The following is a 19,285-nucleotide window of genomic DNA, read 5'->3' on the forward strand; positions in this document are numbered from 1 at the left end:
CTCTCCTCTCGCTATTCCTCTCTCTATCCATCCCCCATTCTCTGTCGTTCTCTCTCTCTCTATCCATCCATCCCCCATTCTGTCGTTCTCTCCTCTCTCTATCCCTCTCTCTCAATCCATCCCCCATTCTCTGTCGTTCTCTCCTCTCGCTATTCCTCTCTCTATATCCATCCCCCATTTTCTGTCGTTCTCTCTCTCTATTTATCCATCCCCCATTCTCTGTCGTTCTCTCCTCTCTCTCTCTATTTATCCATCCCCAATTCTCTGTCGTTCTCTCCTCTCTATTTATCCATCCCCAATTCTCTGTCGTTCTCTCCTCTCTCTCTCTATATATACATCCATCCCCCATTCTGTCGTTCTCTCCTCTCTCTATCCCTCTCTCTCTCTATTTATCCATCCTCATTCTGTCATTCTCTCTATTTATCCATCCCCCATTCTGTCGTTCTCTCCTCTATCTATCCCTCTCTCTCTCTATTTATCCATCCCCATTCTCTGTCGTTCTCTCCTCTCTCTTTCCCTCTCTCTCTCCATTTATCCATCCCCCATTCTCTGTCGTTCTCTCCTCTCTCTATGCATCCATCCCCCATTCTCTGTTGTTCTCTCCTCTCTATCCCTATCTCTCTCTATTTATCCATCCCCCATTCTCTGTCGTTCTCCTCTCTCTATCCCCCTCTATTTATCCATCCCCCATTCTCTGTTGTTCTCTCCTCTCTCTATCCCTCTCTCTCTCCATTTATCAATCCCCCATTCTGTCGTTCTCTCCTCTCTCTATCCATCCATCCCCCATTCTCTGTCGTTCTCTCCTCTCTCTATCCCTCTCTCTATTTATCCATCCCCCATTCTCTGTCGTTCTTTCCTCTATCTATCCATCCATCCCACATTCTCTGTCGTTCTCTCCCCTCTCTCTATTTATCCATCCCCCATTCTCTGTCATTCTCTCTATTTATCCATCCCCCATTCTCTGTCATTCTCTCCTCTCTCTATCCCTCTCTCTCTCTATTTATCCATCCCCCATTCTATCGTTCTCTCCTCTCTCTATCCCTCTCTCTCATTCCATCCCCCATTCTCTGTCGTTCTCTCCTCTCGCTATTCCTCTCTCTATCCATCCCCCACTCTCTGTCGTTCTCTCGCTCTCTCTCTATCCATCCATCCCCCATTCTGTCGTTCTCTCCTCTCTCTATTTATCCATCCCCCATTCTCTGTCATTCTCTCCTCTCTCTATCCCTCTCTCTATTTATCCATCCCCCATTCTCTGTCGTTCTCCCCTCTCTCTATTTATCCATCCCCCATTGTCGTTCTCTACTCTCTCTATCACTCTCTCTCTCTCCATTTATCCATCCCCCATTCTGTTGTTCTCTCCTCTCTCTATCCCTCTCTCTCTATTTATCCATCCCCCATTCTGTCGTTCTCTCCTCTCTCTATCCCTCTCTCTATTTATCCATCCCCCATTCTCTGTCGTTATCTCCTCTCTATCCCTCTCTCTCTCTATTTATCCCATCCCCATTCTCTGTCGTTCTCTCCTCTCTATCACTCTCTCTCTCTATTTATCCATCCCCCATTCTGTCATTCTCTCCTCTATTTATCCATCCTCCATTCTATCGTTCTCTCCTCTCTCTATCCCTCTCTCTATTTATCCATCCCCCATTCTCTGTCGTTCTCTCTCTCTCTCTATCCATCCATCCCCCATTCTGTCGTTCTCTCCTCTCTCTATTCCTCTCTCTCAACCCATCCCCCATTCTCTGTCGTTCTCTCCTCTCGCTATTCCTCTCTCTATATCCATCCCGCATTCTCTGTCGTTCTCTCTCTCTCTCTCTATCCATCCATCCCCCATTCTGTCGTTATCTCCTCTCTATCCTTCCATCCCCCATTCTCTGTCGTTCTCTCCTCTCTCTATTTATCCATCCCCCATTCTCTGTCGTTCTCTCCTCTCTCTATTTATCCATCCCCAATTCTCTGTCGTTCTCTCCTCTCTCTCTCTCTATATATATATATATATATATATATATATATATATATATATATATATATATATATATATATATATATATATATATATATATATATATATATATATATATCCATCCCCATTCTCTGTCGTTCTCTCCTCTCTCTATCCCTCTCTCTCTCTCTATTTATCCATCCTCATTCTGTCATTCTCTCCTCTATTTATCCATCCCCCATTCTCTGTCGTCCTCTCCTCTATCTATCCCTCTCTCTCTATTTATCCATCCCCATTCTCTGTCGTTCTCTCCTCTCTCTATCCCTCCCTCTCTCCATTTATCCATCCCCCATTCTCTGTCGTTCTCTCCTCTCTCTACGCATCCATCCCCCATTCTCTGTTGTTCTCTCCTCTCTATCCCTATCTCTCTCTATTTATCCATCCCCCAGTCTCTGTCGTTCTCCTCTCTCTATCCCTCTCTATTTATCCATCCCCCATTCTCTGTTGTTCTCTCCTCTCTCTATCCCTCTCTCTCTCTATTTATCCATCCCCATTCTGTCGTTCTCTCCTCTCTCTATCCCTTCCTCTCTCCATTTATCCATCCCCCATTCTCTGTCGTTCTCTCCTCTCTCTATCCCTCTCTCTATTTATCCATCCCCCATTCTCTGTCGTTCTTTCCTCTATCTATCCATCTCTCTCTATTTATCTATCCCCATTCTCTGTCATTCTCTCCTCTATTTATCCATCCCCCATTCTCTGTCATTCTCTCCTCTCTCTATCCCTCTCTCTATCCATCCATCCCACATTCTCTGTCGTTCTCTCCCCTCTCTCTCTATTTATCCATCCCCCATTCTCTGTCATTCTCTCCTCTCTCTATCCCCCTCTCTCTCTATTTATCCATCCCCATTCTCTGTCATTCTCTCCTCTATTTATCCATCCCCCATTCTCTGTCGTTCTCTCCTCTATCTATCCCTCTCTCTCTATTTATCTATCCCCATTCTCTGTCGTTCTCTCCTCTCTATCTATCCATCCCCCATTCTCTGTCATTCTCTCCTCTATTTATTCATCCCCCATTCTCTGTCGTTCTCCTCTCTCTACCCCTCTCTCTCTCTATTTATCATCCCCCATTCTGTCATTCTCTCCTCTATCCATCCATCCCCCATTCTGTCGTTCTCTCCTCTCTCTATCCCTCTCTCTCAATCCATCCCCCATTCTGTCGTTCTCTCCTCTCGCTATTCCTCTCTCTATATCCATCCCCCATTCTCTGTCGTTCTCTCCTCTCTCTATCCCTCTCTCTATTTATCCATCCCCCATTCTCTGTTGTTCTCTCCTCTCTCAATCCCTCTCTCTCAATCCATCCCCCATTCTGTCGTTCTCTCCTCTCTCTATCCATCCATCCCCCATTCTCTGTCGTTCTCTCCTCTCTCTATCCCTCTCTCTATTTATCCATCCCCCATTCTCTGTTGTTCTCTCCTCTCTCTATCCCTCTCTCTATTTATCCATCCCCCATTCTCTGTCGTTCTCTCCTCTCTCTATTTATCCATCCCCCATTCTCTGTCGTTCTCTCCTCTCTCTCTCTATTCATCCATCCCCCATTCTCTGTCGTTCTCTCCTCTCTCTCTCTATTTATCCATCCCCCATTCTCTGTCGTTCTCTCCTCTCTCTCTATTTATCCATCCCCAATTCTGTCGTTCTCTCCTCTCTCTCTATATATATCCATCCCCCATTCTCTGTCGTTCTCTCCTCTCTCTATGCATCCATCCCCCATTCTCTGTTGTTCTCTCCTCTCTATCCCTATCTCTCTCTATTTATCCATCCCCCATTCTCTGTCGTTCTCCTCTCTCTATCCCTCTCTATTTATCCATCCCCCATTCTCTGTCGTTCTCTCCTCTCTCTATCCCTCTCTCTCTCTATTTATCCATCCCCCATTCTGTCGTTCTCTCCTCTCTATCTATCCATCCATCCATCCCTAATTCTGTCGTTCTCTCCTCTCTCTATCCCTCTCTCTCTATTTATCCATCCCCCATTCTCTGTCGTTCTCTCATCTATCCATCCATCCCTAATTCTCTGTCGTTCTCTCCTCTATCCCTCTCTCTCTCTATTTATCCATCCCCCATTCTCTGTCGTTCTCTCATCTATCCATCCATCCCTCATTCTCTGTCGTTCTCTCCTCTCTTTATCTATCCATCCATCCCCCATTCTCTGTCGTTCTCTATCCCTCTCTCTCTCCATTTATCCATCCTTCATTCTCTATCGTTCTCTCCTCTCTATCGACCTCCCTCTTTTTCTCTCCAACAATAGTAGCAGCTGGTACATACATTTATGATTATACGTATATTGTCTATCTTTATTACATGGACAATGCTTAAGTGTGTTGTCCATTTGCTACAGGGCATATCCACAAAACAAACAGAGTTTCCCTTCAAATAAATCTAACAAATCCCGCTCTCCTCTATGAAAGACCAGCGCCTGAGAACATCAATTTGTCATCTGGAATACAATAATGTCAGGAGGGAAAAAACTGTTTGTTGTTGTAATATCACAAACGGACGTGGGAGTTTCCCCACTAAGCATTCCAGCTTTAAACATTTCAAAATAAAGGCCATTTGAGGAAATGGAAGCTGAGCTCAGTTAGTGGTCAGTCTTTAGCTGACAGAGGAGCTTTGTTTGCCAGGGGGACTTTAAAGTGATAAGGTAGAAGGCCTTCAGGGTGCTTTCACCTGTCTAGCCCCCCTCCCTTCTTTTAGACTATTAAAACTATACCACTTTAGACTATATCAATGAAAGAGATGCGCCCAGAGCCTTCACATCCCAGTCTGAACAGGCTGCATCGTTTCAGAGGGAGCAGCACAGGGGACATGACCAGCATAAGACAAACAGGCCTGACAGACTGCATTGCTCTATCAGCCTGTTTCAGTGGACAGCAGGGTTCAGACGGCATGGCTCTATCAGCCTGTTTCAGTGGACAGCAGGGTTCAGACTGCATGGCTCTATCAGCCTGTTTCAGTGGACAGCAGGGTTCAGACTGCATGGCTCTATTAGCCTGTTTCAGTGGACAGCAGGGTTCAGACTGCATGGCTCTATTAGCCTGTTTCAGTGGACAGCAGGGTTCAGACTGCATGGCTCTATCAGCCTGTTTCAGTGGACAGCAGTGTTCAGACTGCATGGCTCTATCAGCCTGTTTCAGTGGACAGCAGGGTTTTAATCACTGACTCTGTTCCAGTGGGTCGTTTCAACACAATACTGTTTACAGTCTCAGTGGCCCAAAGAGGTGAGCTCCCTGGCGACAAATACACACCATACAGTTACTTATTGACTGACGTGGGCTGACTAAGTGTCTTTCAATGGGTTGTAAAACTTTAGTGGTGGTATAGGGAAACGAGGGTGATTAAGTCTAAAATTCTGTGTGGGTGTGCATTCATATGTTTATGAGTGTTTATGTTCTGACCGGTGAGCCCATTTCTGTGTCTTTGTGTGTGAAAGTGTGTGTGCCAATTTGTACCTAAATGACAGAGTGGAGTAATGTCGGGGCGTGTAGGAGCGGTAATTGCGCCAGGAATAAATATTTCAGTTTTGTGCCTTTATCTTTCATTTACAGAGAGGCTTTGAGTCTGCCAGCTGAATTAGCATAATGAGGAAAGGCAAGCGAGCTGCACTTCATGACATTACAAAATGGCTGCCGTCAGAGGGGCCTGTCCTACTGAGAGCTAGACGTACCGAGAGGAGTGGAGAGATGCATCGCTTCAGATCGGGCCTTCATTATGGATTACTAAACATGTCAGCATTTAGCCACATGCTAGCACTTATTCATAACAAAAACATTGACCTGTTAGCATGGTAGCGTGAGGCTAACAGCCTTGTTGAAATAGACTAGACCCTTCACAGCCAGCCAGTCACATACACTGTCACCCAGTATCATGTTTTGGCCCTGACAAAGTCACTATGACCTGAAAACGTCTGGCACATGTCAGCGTAACCTTTTCTAAACTCTAGCGCCAATACATTTGGCCCAATGCTAGCACTGGTACATAAAACACATCTGTTTTGGCCATAGTGCCCTGATAAAGTCATTATAATACTGAAAACTTAAGGTAAACATAACTTTCATTTCTCTCTTCGAATTCCGCCAAGGCGGCCATTTTCCTACCATTTTCTGCAGGTGCTTCTCTTTCCGCACGTCCACCATGACCATGCCCTCCTTGACCAGGCTGAGGCCCACGTCGTCCTTGGAGTCGGCGAACTGCAGTGTGACATGGGGGCAGGTGACGCCGCTGTGCTCCACGTTGAGGAGACACTGGGTGTTCTGGATGTCCCGCACCAGGCTGTCTACCACGTCAGCACGCGCATCCTCCTAACGGGGGTGGAAGAGGAGGAGAGGGGAGGTCAAGGGGTTAGGTCACCCTGCTGGAGGCTGTTGAACCGGAACAGTTTATCCTGAAATCTTTAGTCCTCTAATAAAAGGGACTCATATTGTGCTCAGAGAGCGAGACAAGGAAGCCAATTAGGAGTAGTGAGGAGCAATAAGACACGCCCCGCCATGGCTTTAAAAAACAGGGATCAATTGAGTACACCCCAACATCCCCCATTCATCATTGCTCTGTCCCTCTCGCTTGCTCTCCTTCCTCCTTGCCCTGGTCCTGTCTCCATGGCAACCCCCGAGCAAGCTGCCCTTGGGGTGTGAATGTGGTGTGTGTCTCTGTGTGTGTATGTGTGGAGAGGGATGCTGAGTGTTCAAGGGGGAAAACTGAGGGGCTTTTTGTTTCTTCTTCTTCCTGTGGTCAGCTTGTCTCACACTCCGCGGGGGAGCTCAGGGCGAGAGAGGGAGGGAGAGGTGGTGAGAGAGACGGATGGAGGGAGAAAGAGAGCCAAGTGGACTGGGCGAGAAAGAGAGAGGAGGAGAGAGTGCCAAGGGGACAGGGTGGGGATATGCAATATGAATGAGGGCCTTCTGCTGAGTGGGACAGGACACTAACAGGGCCTTCTGCTGAGTGGGACAGGACACGAACAGGGCCTTCTGCTGAGTGGGACAGGACACGAACAGGGCCTTCTGCTGAGTGGGACACGAACAGGGCCTTCTGCTGAGTGGGACAGGACACGAACAGGGCCTTCTGCTTAGTGGGACAGGACACGAACAGGGCCTTCTGCTGAGTGGGACAGGACACGAACAGGGCCTTCTGCTGAGTGGGACAGGACACTAACAGGGCCTTCTGCTGAGTGGGACAGGACACTAACAGGGCCTTCTGCTGAGTGGGACAGGACACTAACAGGGCCTTCTGCTGAGTGGGACAGGACACGAACAGGGCCTTCTGCTGAGTGGGACAGGACACTAACAGGGCCTTCTGCTGAGTGGGACAGGACACGAACAGGGCCTTCTGCTGAGTGGGACAGGAAACGAACAGGGCCTTCTGCTGAGTGGGACAGGACACGAACAGGGCCTTCTGCTTAGTGGGACAGGACACGAACAGGGCCTTCTGCTGAGTGGGACAGGACACGAACAGGGCCTTCTGCTGAGTGGGACAGGACACGAACAGGGCCTTCTGCTGAGTGGGACAGGACACGAACAGGGCCTTCTGCTGAGTGGGACAGGACACTAACAGGGCCTTCTGCTGAGTGGGACAGGACACGAACAGGGCCTTCTGCTGAGTGGGACAGGACACGAACAGGGCCTTCTGCTGAGTGGGACAGGACACGAACAGGTCTTTCTGCTGAGTGGGACAGGACACTAACAGGGCCTTCTGCTGAGTGGGACAGGACACTAACAGGGCCTTCTGCTGAGTGGGACAGGACACTAACAGGGCCTTCTGCTGAGTGGGACAGGACACTGTAACAAGGTTAGTACTAGCATGCGCCTGAAATGGACCAGTGTGTGGATGGTCATAACTATGCATTCAACTATATATGCTAACAGAGGAGAATGTATTATATATGTTAACGTATATGCATGTATTAATATGAATATGTGTCTAAGTGAATGACTGACTGACAGTGTGTGTGTGTTTCTGTCTGTGTGGCCACTGGCCAGTTTGAGTCACAGCAGGTGAGTGAGATACCAGGCAGCACCCTCTCTACTCCAGGTGGCAGGGCAGAGAGGACATCTGGGGAGAAACGCTGTCACCACTAGTAACAGGCACAGAGAGAGAGGGAGGGTAGAGGAAAAAAACACAGAGCGAGAGAGATTGAGAGAGAGAGAGAACAAGAGAGATTGTGAGAGAGAGAGAACGAGAACAAGGGAGATTGAGAGAGAGAGCGAGAACAAGAGAGATTGAGAGAGAGAGAACAAGAGAGATTGAGAGAGAGAGAACAAGAGAGATTGAGAGAGAGAGAGAGAACAAGAGAGATTGAGAGAGAGAGAACAAGAGAGAGAGAGAGAGAACAAGAGAGATTGAGGACAAGAGAGATTGAGAGAGAGAGCGAGAACAAGAGAGATTGAGAGAGAGAGCGAGAACAAGAGCGATTGAGAGAGAGAGCGAGAACAAGAGAGATTGAGAGAGAGAGAACGAGATTGAGAGAGAGAGCGAGAACGAGTTTGAGAGAGAGAGCGAACGAGATTGAGAGAGAGAGCGAACGAGATTGAGATTGAGAGCGAGAACGAGATTGAGAGAGAGAACAAGAGAGATTGAGAGAGAGAGAGAACAAGAGAGATTGAGAGAGAGAGAACAAGAGATTGAGAGAGAGAGAACAAGAGAGATTGAGAGAGAGAGAGAGAACAAGAGAGATTGAGAGAGAGAGCGAGAACAAGAGAGATTGAGGGAGAGAGAACAAGAGAGATTGAAGGAGAGAGAGAACAAGAGAGATTGAGAGAGAGAGCTAGAACGAGATTGAGAGAGAGCGAGAACAAGAGAGATTGGGAGAGAGAGCGAGAACAAGAGAGATTGAGAGAGAGAGCGAGAACGAGATTGAGAGAGAGAGCGAACGAGATTGAGAGAGAGAGCGAACGAGATTGAGAGAGAGAGCGAGAATGAGATTGAGAGAGAGAGCGAGAACGAGATTGAGAGAGAGAACAAGAGAGATTGAGAGAGAGAGAGAACAAGAGAGATTGAGAGAGAGAGAGAGAACAAGAGAGATTGAGAGAGAGCGAGAACGAGATTGAGAGAGAGAACAAGAGAGATTGAGAGAGAGAGAGAACAAGAGAGATTGAGAGAGAGAGAGAGAACAAGAGAGATTGAGAGAGAGTGAGAACAAGAGAGATTGAGAGAGAGAGAGAGAGAACAAGATATATTGAGAGAGAGAGAGAATGAGAGATTGAGAGAGAGAGAGAACAAGAGAGATTGAGAGAGAAAACAAGAGAGATTGATAGAGAGAGATCTGACCAGAGATTTAGGAACAGAAGAGAGGAGAGAAATATTAGCTGAGAGAGAGAGGATATAAAGAAGATGGGTAAGAACCTCTGAGATAAAGAAAACATTTGCTTTGGCAATGTAAACATATTTTCCCATTCCAAAAAAGCCCCTTGAATTGAATAAAGAAAACAGGAACCAAACAAGAGCCAACAGAGGCAGAGAGAGACAGAGAGAGAGAAATAAAAGAGCCAGAAAGAGGGAAGTAGATAAAGGGAAATGGTGAAAGAGACAGATCAAATGAAAGAGCGGTAGAAAGACAAAGGTGGAGAGAGAAAAGGGGGATACAGCTGTGTCAGCTGTAGAGAGTGGAGGTGAGGCTGAGGCCTGGGCGGACAGATGGCCCACATCACCCTGCTGCAGCTTCACACTGACTCAGTGGAGAGGGGACAGCACACACACCTTGAACCCAGACACACACTCGAAAATAAACAAATATAAATATTGGGTAAGGACACACACATTACACACGCACCGACAGACACACATTACACACGGACACACACACACGGACACACACACACGGACACACACACGGCAACACATGGACACACACGAGCAGAACCACAAAAATAGACATCCTAGGCTAGGACACATACTAAGCTTAGACAGATGTAAAAACACACACTTTCCGTTCAGACCAAACCATGTGTTTTGATCTTAGCTATGTGATGCCCACTCAGACAAACCATGTGTTTTGATCTTAGCTATGTGATGCCCACTCAGACAAACCATGTGTTTTGATCTTAGCTATGTGATCCCACTCAGACAAACCATGTGTTTTGATCTTAGCTATGTGATGCCCACTCAGACAAACCATGTGTTTTGATCTTAGCTATGTGATCCCACTCAGACAAACCATGTGTTTTGATCTTAGCTATGTGATGCCCACTCAGACAAACCATGTGTTTTGATCTTAGCTATGTGATGCCCACTCAGACAAACCATGTGTTTTGATCTTAGCTATGTGATGCCCACTCAGACAAACCATGTGTTTTGATCTTAGCTATGTGATGCCCACTCAGACAAACCATGTGTTTTGATCTTAGCTATGTGATGCCCACTCAGACAAACCATGTGTTTTGATCTTAGCTATGTGATGCCCACTCAGACAAACCATGTGTTTTGATCTTAGCTATGTGATCCTCACTCAGACAAACCATGTGTTTTGATCTTAGCTATGTGATCCCCACTCAGACAAACCATGTGTTTTGATCTTAGCTATGTGATCCCCACTCAGACAAACCATGTGTTTTGATCTTAGCTATGCGATCCCCACTCAGACAAACCATGTGTTTTGATCTTAGCTATGTGATCCCCACTCAGACAAACCATGTGTTTTGATCTTAGCTCTGTGATCCTCACTCAGACAAAACATGTGTTTTGATCTTAGCTATGTGATGCCCACTCAGACAAACCATGTGTTTTGATCTTAGCTATGTGATGCCCACTCAGACAAACCATGTGTTTTGATCTTAGCTATGTGATGCCCACTCATATGTTTTGATCTTAGCTATGTGATGCCCACTCAGACAAACCATGTGTTTTGATCTTAGCTATGTGATGGCCACTCAGACAAACCATGTGTTTTGATCTTAGCTATGTGATGCCCACTCAGACAAACCATGTGTTTTGATCTTAGCTATGTGATGCCCACTCAGACAAACCATGTGTTTTGATCTTAGCTATGTGATGCCCACTCATATGTTTTGATCTTAGCTATGTGATGCCCACTCAGACAAACCATGTGTTTTGATCTTAGCTATGTGATCCTCACTCAGACAAACCATGTGTTTTGATCTTAGCTACGTGATCCCCACTCAGACAAACCATGTGTTTTGATCTTAGCTATGTGATCCCCACTCAGACAAACCATGTGTTTTTTGATCTTAGCTATGTGATCCCCACTCAGACAAACCATGTGTTTTGATCTTAGCTATGTGATCCCACTCAGACAAACCATGTGTTTTGATCTTAGCTATGTGATCCCCACTCAGACAAACCATGTGTTTTGATCTTAGCTATGTGATGCCCACTCAGACAAACCATGTGTTTTGACCTTAGCTATGTGATCCCCACTCAGACAAACCATGTGTTTTGATCTTAGCTATGTGATCCCCACTCAGACAAACCATGTGTTTTGATCTTAGCTATGCGATCCCCACTCAGACAAACCATGTGTTTTGATCTTAGCTATGCGACCCCCACTCAGACAAACCATGTGTTTTGATCTTAGCTATGCGATCCCCACTCAGACAAACCATGTGTTTTGATCTTAGCTCTGTGATCCTCACTCAGACAAAACATGTGTTTTGATCTTAGCTATGTGATGCCCACTCAGACAAACCATGTGTTTTGATCTTAGCTATGTGATGCCCACTCAGACAAACCATGTGTTTTGATCTTAGCTATGTGATGCCCACTCATATGTTTTGATCTTAGCTATGTGATGCCCACTCAGACAAACCATGTGTTTTGATCTTAGCTATGTGATGCCCATTCAGACAAACCATGTGTTTTGTTCTTAGCTATGTGATGCCCACTCAGACAAACCATGTGTTTTGATCTTAGCTATGTGATGCCCACTCATATGTTTTGATCTTAGTTATGTGATGCCCACTCAGACAAACCATGTGTTTTGATCTTAGCTATGTGATCCCCACTCAGACAAACCATGTGTTTTGATCTTAGCTCTGTGATCCTCACTCAGACAAAACATGTGTTTTGATCTTAGCTATGTGATGCCCACTCAGACAAACCATGTGTTTTGATCTTAGCTATGTGATGCCCACTCAGACAAACCATGTGTTTTGATCTTAGCTATGTGATGCCCACTCATATGTTTTGATCTTAGCTATGTGATGCCCACTCAGACAAACCATGTGTTTTGATCTTAGCTATGTGATGCCCATTCAGACAAACCATGTGTTTTGTTCTTAGCTATGTGATGCCCACTCAGACAAACCATGTGTTTTGATCTTAGCTATGTGATGCCCACTCATATGTTTTGATCTTAGTTATGTGATGCCCACTCAGACAAACCATGTGTTTTGATCTTAGCTATGTGATCCCCACTCAGACAAACCATGTGTTTTGATCTTAGCTATGTGATCCTCACTCAGACAAACCGTGTGTTTTGATCTTAGCTATGTGATCCCCACTCAGACAAACCATGTGTTTTGATCTTAGCTATGTGATCCCCACTCAGACAAACCATGTGTTTTGATCTTAGCTATGTGATCCTCACTCAGACAAACCATGTGTTTTGATCTTAGCTATGTGATCTCCACTCAGACAAACCGTGTGTTTCGATCTTAGCTATGTGATCTCCACTCAGACAAACCGTGTGTTTCGATCTTAGCTATGTGATCTCCACTCAGACAAACCGTGTGTTTTGATCTTAGCTATGTGATCCCCACTCAGACAAACCATGTGTTTTGATCTTAGCTATGTGATCCCCACTCAGACAAACCATGTGTTTTGATCTTAGCTATGTGATCCCCACTCAGACAAACCATGTGTTTTGATCTTAGCTATGTGATCCCCACTCAGACAAACCATGTGTTTTGATCTTAGCTATGTGATCCCCACTCAGACAAACCATGTGTTTTGATCTTAGCTATGTGATCCTCACTCAGACAAACCGTGTGTTTTGATCTTAGCTATGTGATCTCCACTCAGACAAACCGTGTGTTTTGATCTTAGCTATGTGATCTCCACTCAGACAAACCATGTGTTTTGATCTTAGCTATGTGATCTCCACTCAGACAAACCGTGTGTTTTGATCTTAGCTATCTGATCCCACTCAGATCATTACGGGCTTCTGAGAAATCCAGGGTTTTAACAGAGTTACAACACTGCTATAACACTAACGCACTTCAGAGTGCTTGACATAGTAAAAACACAGAGTGCTGAGTCAGACACACAAGTACAGACCTAGAGATATTATAAAGACTAGGGCTCTCAAACACACTCTGCCAAGTTATTAGTGTGTGTGTATATACACTGTACAGTATGTACATACACTGTATATACACTGAGCATACTTAAGCCATAAGGCCCGAGGGGGTGTGGTATATGGCTGTTCTTAGGCACAACGCAACACGAAGTGCCTGGATACAGAACTTAGCCGTTGTATATTGGCCATATATTACAAACCCTGAGGTGCCTTATTGCTATTATAAACTGGTTACCAACATAATTAGAGCTGCAAAAATAAATGTTTTGTCATACCTGTGGTATACGGTCTCATATACCACGGCTGTCAGCCAAATCAGCATTCAGGGCTCGAACCACCCAGTGTATAAAAAACATTAAGAACACCTGCTCTTTCCATGACATAGACTGACCAGGTAAAATAAATTGAACCAAAATCAAGGTTTCATAATTATTGGCACTCCTCATTTAGAACTTAGTGCAACCACCTCTGGCAAGGATAACAGCATGGAGTCCTTTCCTGTAATGTTTGACAAGGTTAAGGAACACATTTGGAGGGATTTTGGACCATTCCTCTATGCAGATCCTTTCAAGATCCTTCACATTCTTGGGTTTGCGCTTATCAACTGCCCTCTTCCACTCAGCCCACAGGTTTTCCATTGGATTGAGGTCCGGCGACTAGATGGCCATTGCAGAACATTGATTTTGTTGTCACAGAACCATTTCTGTGTGGATCTTAAGGTATGTTTCGGGTCATTATCTTGTTGGAAAGTCCACATACGGCCAAGTCCCAGCCCTCTGGCAGAGGCAACCAGATTGTCAGCCAAAATTGCCTGGTACTTGGTGGAATTAATTATGCCATCAATCTTAACCAGTGCCCAGTTAACCAGTTAACCTCTGTGCCCCTACATATTTCACTGTGGGTATGAGGTATCTTGAGGTTCCTTGTATGCATCTCTGTTTCGACGCCAAACATGCCGATGCTGTTATCTCATCTCATCTGACCAGAGCACCTTCTTCCAGTCATAATTTAAATGTTTGGCAAACTCCAAGCGCTTGCGTCTGTGTCTTGGGGTCAGAAAGGGCTTTCTTCTGGCAACCCTTCCAAAGAGCCTGTGGTTGTGGAGGTGGTGTCTGATAGTGCTTTTTGAAACCTGGTGAACCCAAGACGCCACCAAGACCTGCACAGTGATTATTGGGGATTTTCTTGCTTCTCTCACCATCCTTCTCCCTATCTTGGGGGGAAAAATACATTTGCGTCCTCTACCCATGAGGTTTTCAACAGTTCCATATCTTTTGCATTTTTTAATAATCACCCTGACAGTGCTCAGTGGTATATTCAAATCGTTTGTGGATCTACTTGTAGCTATTACCATGAAGGTCTACGACCATCAGTCTCTTTTTCGACTGCCAGTTCTTTTCTTTTCTTCATGGTGTTGGATGACAGCAGGATATTGCATGTGTGTTACCACATTTTAATACCCTATTGAAACAGGAAGTGATGTAATGGCTCAATACAGTTCCTTAAGACTTAGATAAACTTAAAGAAGTGGAATTTAATTAGTTGTTTAATTTTGGTAGATGTTATTTACAATAACCTAAGGGTGCCATTAATTGTGAAACCTTGATTTTGAGGACATTGATTTTTAATTAAATCAATACATTTTGGTTGGTTCCATTGAAACATTAATAAAGTAACGTATTTCTCACATGTTGGTATTTTGAGTTTCTCTCTATAATTATATTGTTTATATTTGTTTAAGCATTATTTGAGCATTGCCAGTAATTTTGGAGCCCACTGTATATATATATATATATATATATATATATATATATGTGTATGTATATATATATATATATATATAGTGGGACTTATTTCAAAACATTATACAAAAAAAAGACTGAAAAGTGGTGCATTCATATGTATTCAACCCTTTGCTATGAAGCCCCTAAATAAGATCTGGTGCAACCAATTACCTCCAGAAGTCACATAATTAGTCAAATAAAGCATTTATACTCCTGTTCTGAAAGGCCCCAGATTCTGCAACACCACTAAGCAAGGGGCACCACCAAGCAAGCAGCACCATGAAGACCAAGAAGCTCTCCAAACAGGTCAGGGACAAAGTTGTGGAGAAGTACAGATCAGGGGTGGGTTATAAACAAATATCCAAAACATTGAACATCCCACAGAGCACCATTAAATCCGTTATTAAAAAATGGAAAGAATATGGCAGCACAACAAACCTGCCAAGAGAGGGCTGCCCACCAAAAATCATGGACCAGGCAAGGAGGGCATTAATCTGAGAGGCAACAAAGAGACGAAAGATAACCCTGAAGGAGCTGCAAAGCTCCACAGCGGCGATTGGAGTATGCGTCCATAGGACCACTTTAAGCCATACACTCCACAGAGCTGGCCTTTACGGAAGAGTGGCCAGAAAAAAGCCATTGCTTAAAGAAAAAAAATAAGCAAACACATTTGGTGTTCACCAAAAGGCATGTGGGAGACGGTATTCTGGTCAGATGAGAGTAAAATGTAGCTTTTTGACCATCAAGGAAAACGCAATTTCTGGCGCAAACCCAACACCTCATCACCCCAAGAACACCATCCCCACAGTGGTGGTGGCAGCATCATGCTGTGGGGATGTTTTTCATTGACAGGGACTGGGAAATTGGTCAGAACTTTAGGAATGATGGATGGCGCTAAATACAGGGAAATTCTTAAGGGAAACCTGTTTCAGTCTTACAGAGATTTGAGACTGGGACGGAGGTTCACCTTCTAGCAGGACAATGACCCTAAGCATAGTGCTAAAGCAACACTCAAGTAGTTTAAGGGGAAACATTTAAATGTCTTGGAATGGCCTAGTCAAAGCCCAGACCTCAATCCAATTGAGAATATGTAGTATGACTTAAAGACTGCTGTACATCAGCAGAACCCAGCCAACTTGAAGGAGCTGGAGCAGTTTTGCCTTGAAGAATGGGAAAAAATCCCAGTGGCTAGATGTGCCAAGCTTATAGACACATAAGAGACTTGTAGCTGTAATTTCTGCAAAAGGTGAGTCGACAAAGTATTGCCTTTTTGTTTTATTTTTTGTTTGTTTCACAATACAAAATATTTTGCATCTTCAAGTGGTAGGCATGTTGTGTAAATCAAATGATACAAACCTCCCCAAAAATATATTTTAATTCCAGGTTGTAAGGCAACAAAATAGGAAAAATGCCACGGGGGGTGAATACTTTCGCAAGCCACTGTATGTATGTGTCTGTGTGTACAAAACTTACGTCTTGTGGGACCTGGATGTAGGCGAAGGTGTACTCAGTGGCTTGTGCAGCCAGGGTCCGAATGCTGAAAGCTGGGGGAATGACAGCCAGGCGCGTGGACGGCACTATCTCCCTCTGTGGAGGTAGAGAAGTAGAGAGAGAGAGAAGTAGAGAGAGGTAGAGAGAGAAAGAGAGAGGTAGAGAGAGAGAGAGAGAGGTAGAGAGAGCGAGAAGGAGAGAGAGAGGTAGAGCGAGAGAGAGAGAGAGGTAGAGAGAGAGGTAGAGAGAGAGGTAGAGAGAGAGGTAGAGAGAGAGGTAGAGAGAGAGGTAGAGAGAGAGAGAGAGAGAGAGAGAGAGAGAGAGAGAGAGAGAGAGAGAGCGAGAGAGAGGTAGAGAGAGAGAGAGAGAGGTAGAGAGAGAGAGAGAGAGGTAGAGAGAGGTAGAGAGAGAGAGAGGTAGAGAGAGAGAGAGAGAGAGATAGGTAGAGAGAGAGAGAGAGAGAGGTAGAGGTGGAGAGAGAGAGGGAGAGAGAGGTAGAGGTGGAGAGAGAGAGGGAGAGAGAGGTAGAGGTGGCGAGAGAGAGAGGGAGAGAGAGGTAGAGGTGGAGAGAGAGAGGGAGAGAGAGGTAGAGGTAGAGAGAGAGAGGTAGAGAGAGGCAGAGAGAGAGAGAGAGGTAGAGAGAGAGAGGCAGAGACAGGCCTTTATTGCACCATGCAGAGCTTGGATGTGATGCATCCTCAACAAAATCAAAGAGCGCAACACAGAAACACTGTTTCACCTCAATTAGAGCTTCTTTCATCCACAAAACAAAGACCTCGCTTAACTACCACTGCTGTAAGCCCAAATATTCAAATACTGGGTCTGAAAGAGGAGAGAGATATGGAGGGATATCAACAAAGAGAGAGATATAAACAAAGAGAGAGAAAGAGAGCAATATGGAGGGATATCAACAAAGAGAGAGAGATAGCGATATGGAGGGATATCAACAAAGAGAGAGAGATATGGAGGGATATCAACAAAGAGAGAGAGATAGCGATATGGAGGGATATCAACAAAGAGAGAGAGATAGCGATATGGAGGGATATCAACAGAGAGAGATAGCGATATGGAGGGATATCAACAAAGAGAGAGAGATAGCGATATGGAGGGATATCAACAAAGAGAAAGAGATAGCGATATGGAGGGATATCAACAAAGAGAGAGAAAGAGAGCGACATGGAAGGATATCAACAAAGAGAGAGAAAGAGATCTATAGAGGGATATCAACAAAGAGAGAGAAAGAGAGCGACATGGAGGGATATCAACAAAGAGAGAGAGAGATATGTAGGGATATCAACAAAGAGAGAGAAAGAGAGCGACATGGAGGGATATCAACAAAGAGAGGGAGAGAGATATGTAGGGATATCAACAAAGAGAGAGAGATAGCGATATGTAGGGATATCAACAAAGAGAGAGAGATAGCGAAATGTAGGGATATCAACAAAGAGAGAGAAAGAGAGCGACGTGGAGGGATATCAACAAAGAGAGAGAAAGAGAGCGACGTGGAGGGATATCAACAAAGAGAGAAAGAGAGCGACATGGAAGGATATCAACAAAGAGAGAAAGAGAGCAATATAGAGGGATATCAACAAAGAGAGAAAGAGAGCGACATGGAAGGATATCAACAAAGAGAGAAAGAGAGCGACATGGAGGGATATCAACAAAGAGAGAAAGAGAGCGACATGGAGGGATATCAACAAAGAGAGAAAGAGAGCAATATAGAAGGATATCAAGAGAGAAAGAGAGCGACATGGAAGGATATCAACAAAGAGAGAAAGTGAGCGACATGGAAGGATATCAACAAAGAGAGAGAAAGAGAGCGACATGGAGGGATATCAACAAAGAGAGAAAGAGAGCGACATGGAGGGATATCAACAAAGAGAGAGAGATAGCGAAATGTAGGGATATCAACAAAGAGAGAGAAAGAGAGCGACGTGGAGGGATATCAACAAAGAGAGAGAAAGAGAGCGACGTGGAGGGATATCAACAAAGAGAGAAAGAGAGCGACATGGAAGGATATCAACAAAGAGAGAAAGTGAGCGACATGGAAGGATATCAACAAAGAGAGAGAAAGAGAGCGACATGGAGGGATATCAACAAAGAGAGAAAGAGAGCGACATGGAGGGATATCAACAAAGAGAGCAATATAGAAGGATATCAAAAAAGAGAGAAAGAGAGCGACATGGATGGATATCAACAAAGAGAGAGAAAGAGAGCGACATGGAGGGATATCAACAAAGATAGAAAGAGAGCGACATGGAGGGATATCAACAAAGAGAGAGAAAGAGAGCGACATGGAGGGATATCAACAAAGAGAGAGAAAGAGAGCGACATGGAGGGATATCAACAAAGAGAGAGAAAGAGAGCGACATGGAGGGATATCAACAAAGAGAGAGAAAGAGAGAGACATGGAGGGATATCAACAAAGAGAGAGAAAGAGAGCGACATGGAGGGATATCAACAAAGAGAGAAAGAGAGCGACATGGAAGGATATCAACAAAGAGAGAAAGAGAGCGACATGGAGGGATATCAACAAAGAGAGAGAGATAGCGAAATGTAGGGATATCAACAAAGAGAGAGAAAGAGAGCGACGTGGAGGGATATCAACAAAGAGAGAGAAAGAGAGCGACGTGGAGGGATATCAACAAAGAGAGAAAGAGAGCGACATGGAAGGATATCAACAAAGAGAGAAAGTGAGCGACATGGAAGGATATCAACAAAGAGAGAGAAAGAGAGCGACATGGAGGGATATCAACAAAGAGAGAAAGAGAGCGAC

General features: G+C 44.8%; 1 protein-coding gene across 1 annotated transcript in view; it reads right to left on the reverse strand.

Moving 5' to 3' along the window:
- LOC110490780 (staphylococcal nuclease domain-containing protein 1) overlaps positions 1–19,285 on the reverse strand; it is a 369,157-nt gene that overhangs the window by 32,101 nt on the left and 317,771 nt on the right. The window contains exons 21-22 of the mRNA XM_036944950.1: positions 16,492–16,605; positions 6,087–6,290 (exon numbers count right to left, since the gene is read on the reverse strand). Of these exons, the coding sequence (XP_036800845.1) occupies positions 6,087–6,290; positions 16,492–16,605 (318 nt within the window). The remainder of the gene's footprint in view (positions 1–6,086; positions 6,291–16,491; positions 16,606–19,285) is intronic.

This window comes from Oncorhynchus mykiss, chromosome 15, assembly GCF_013265735.2.
Source record: "Oncorhynchus mykiss isolate Arlee chromosome 15, USDA_OmykA_1.1, whole genome shotgun sequence".
Taxonomy (NCBI): domain Eukaryota; kingdom Metazoa; phylum Chordata; class Actinopteri; order Salmoniformes; family Salmonidae; genus Oncorhynchus; species Oncorhynchus mykiss.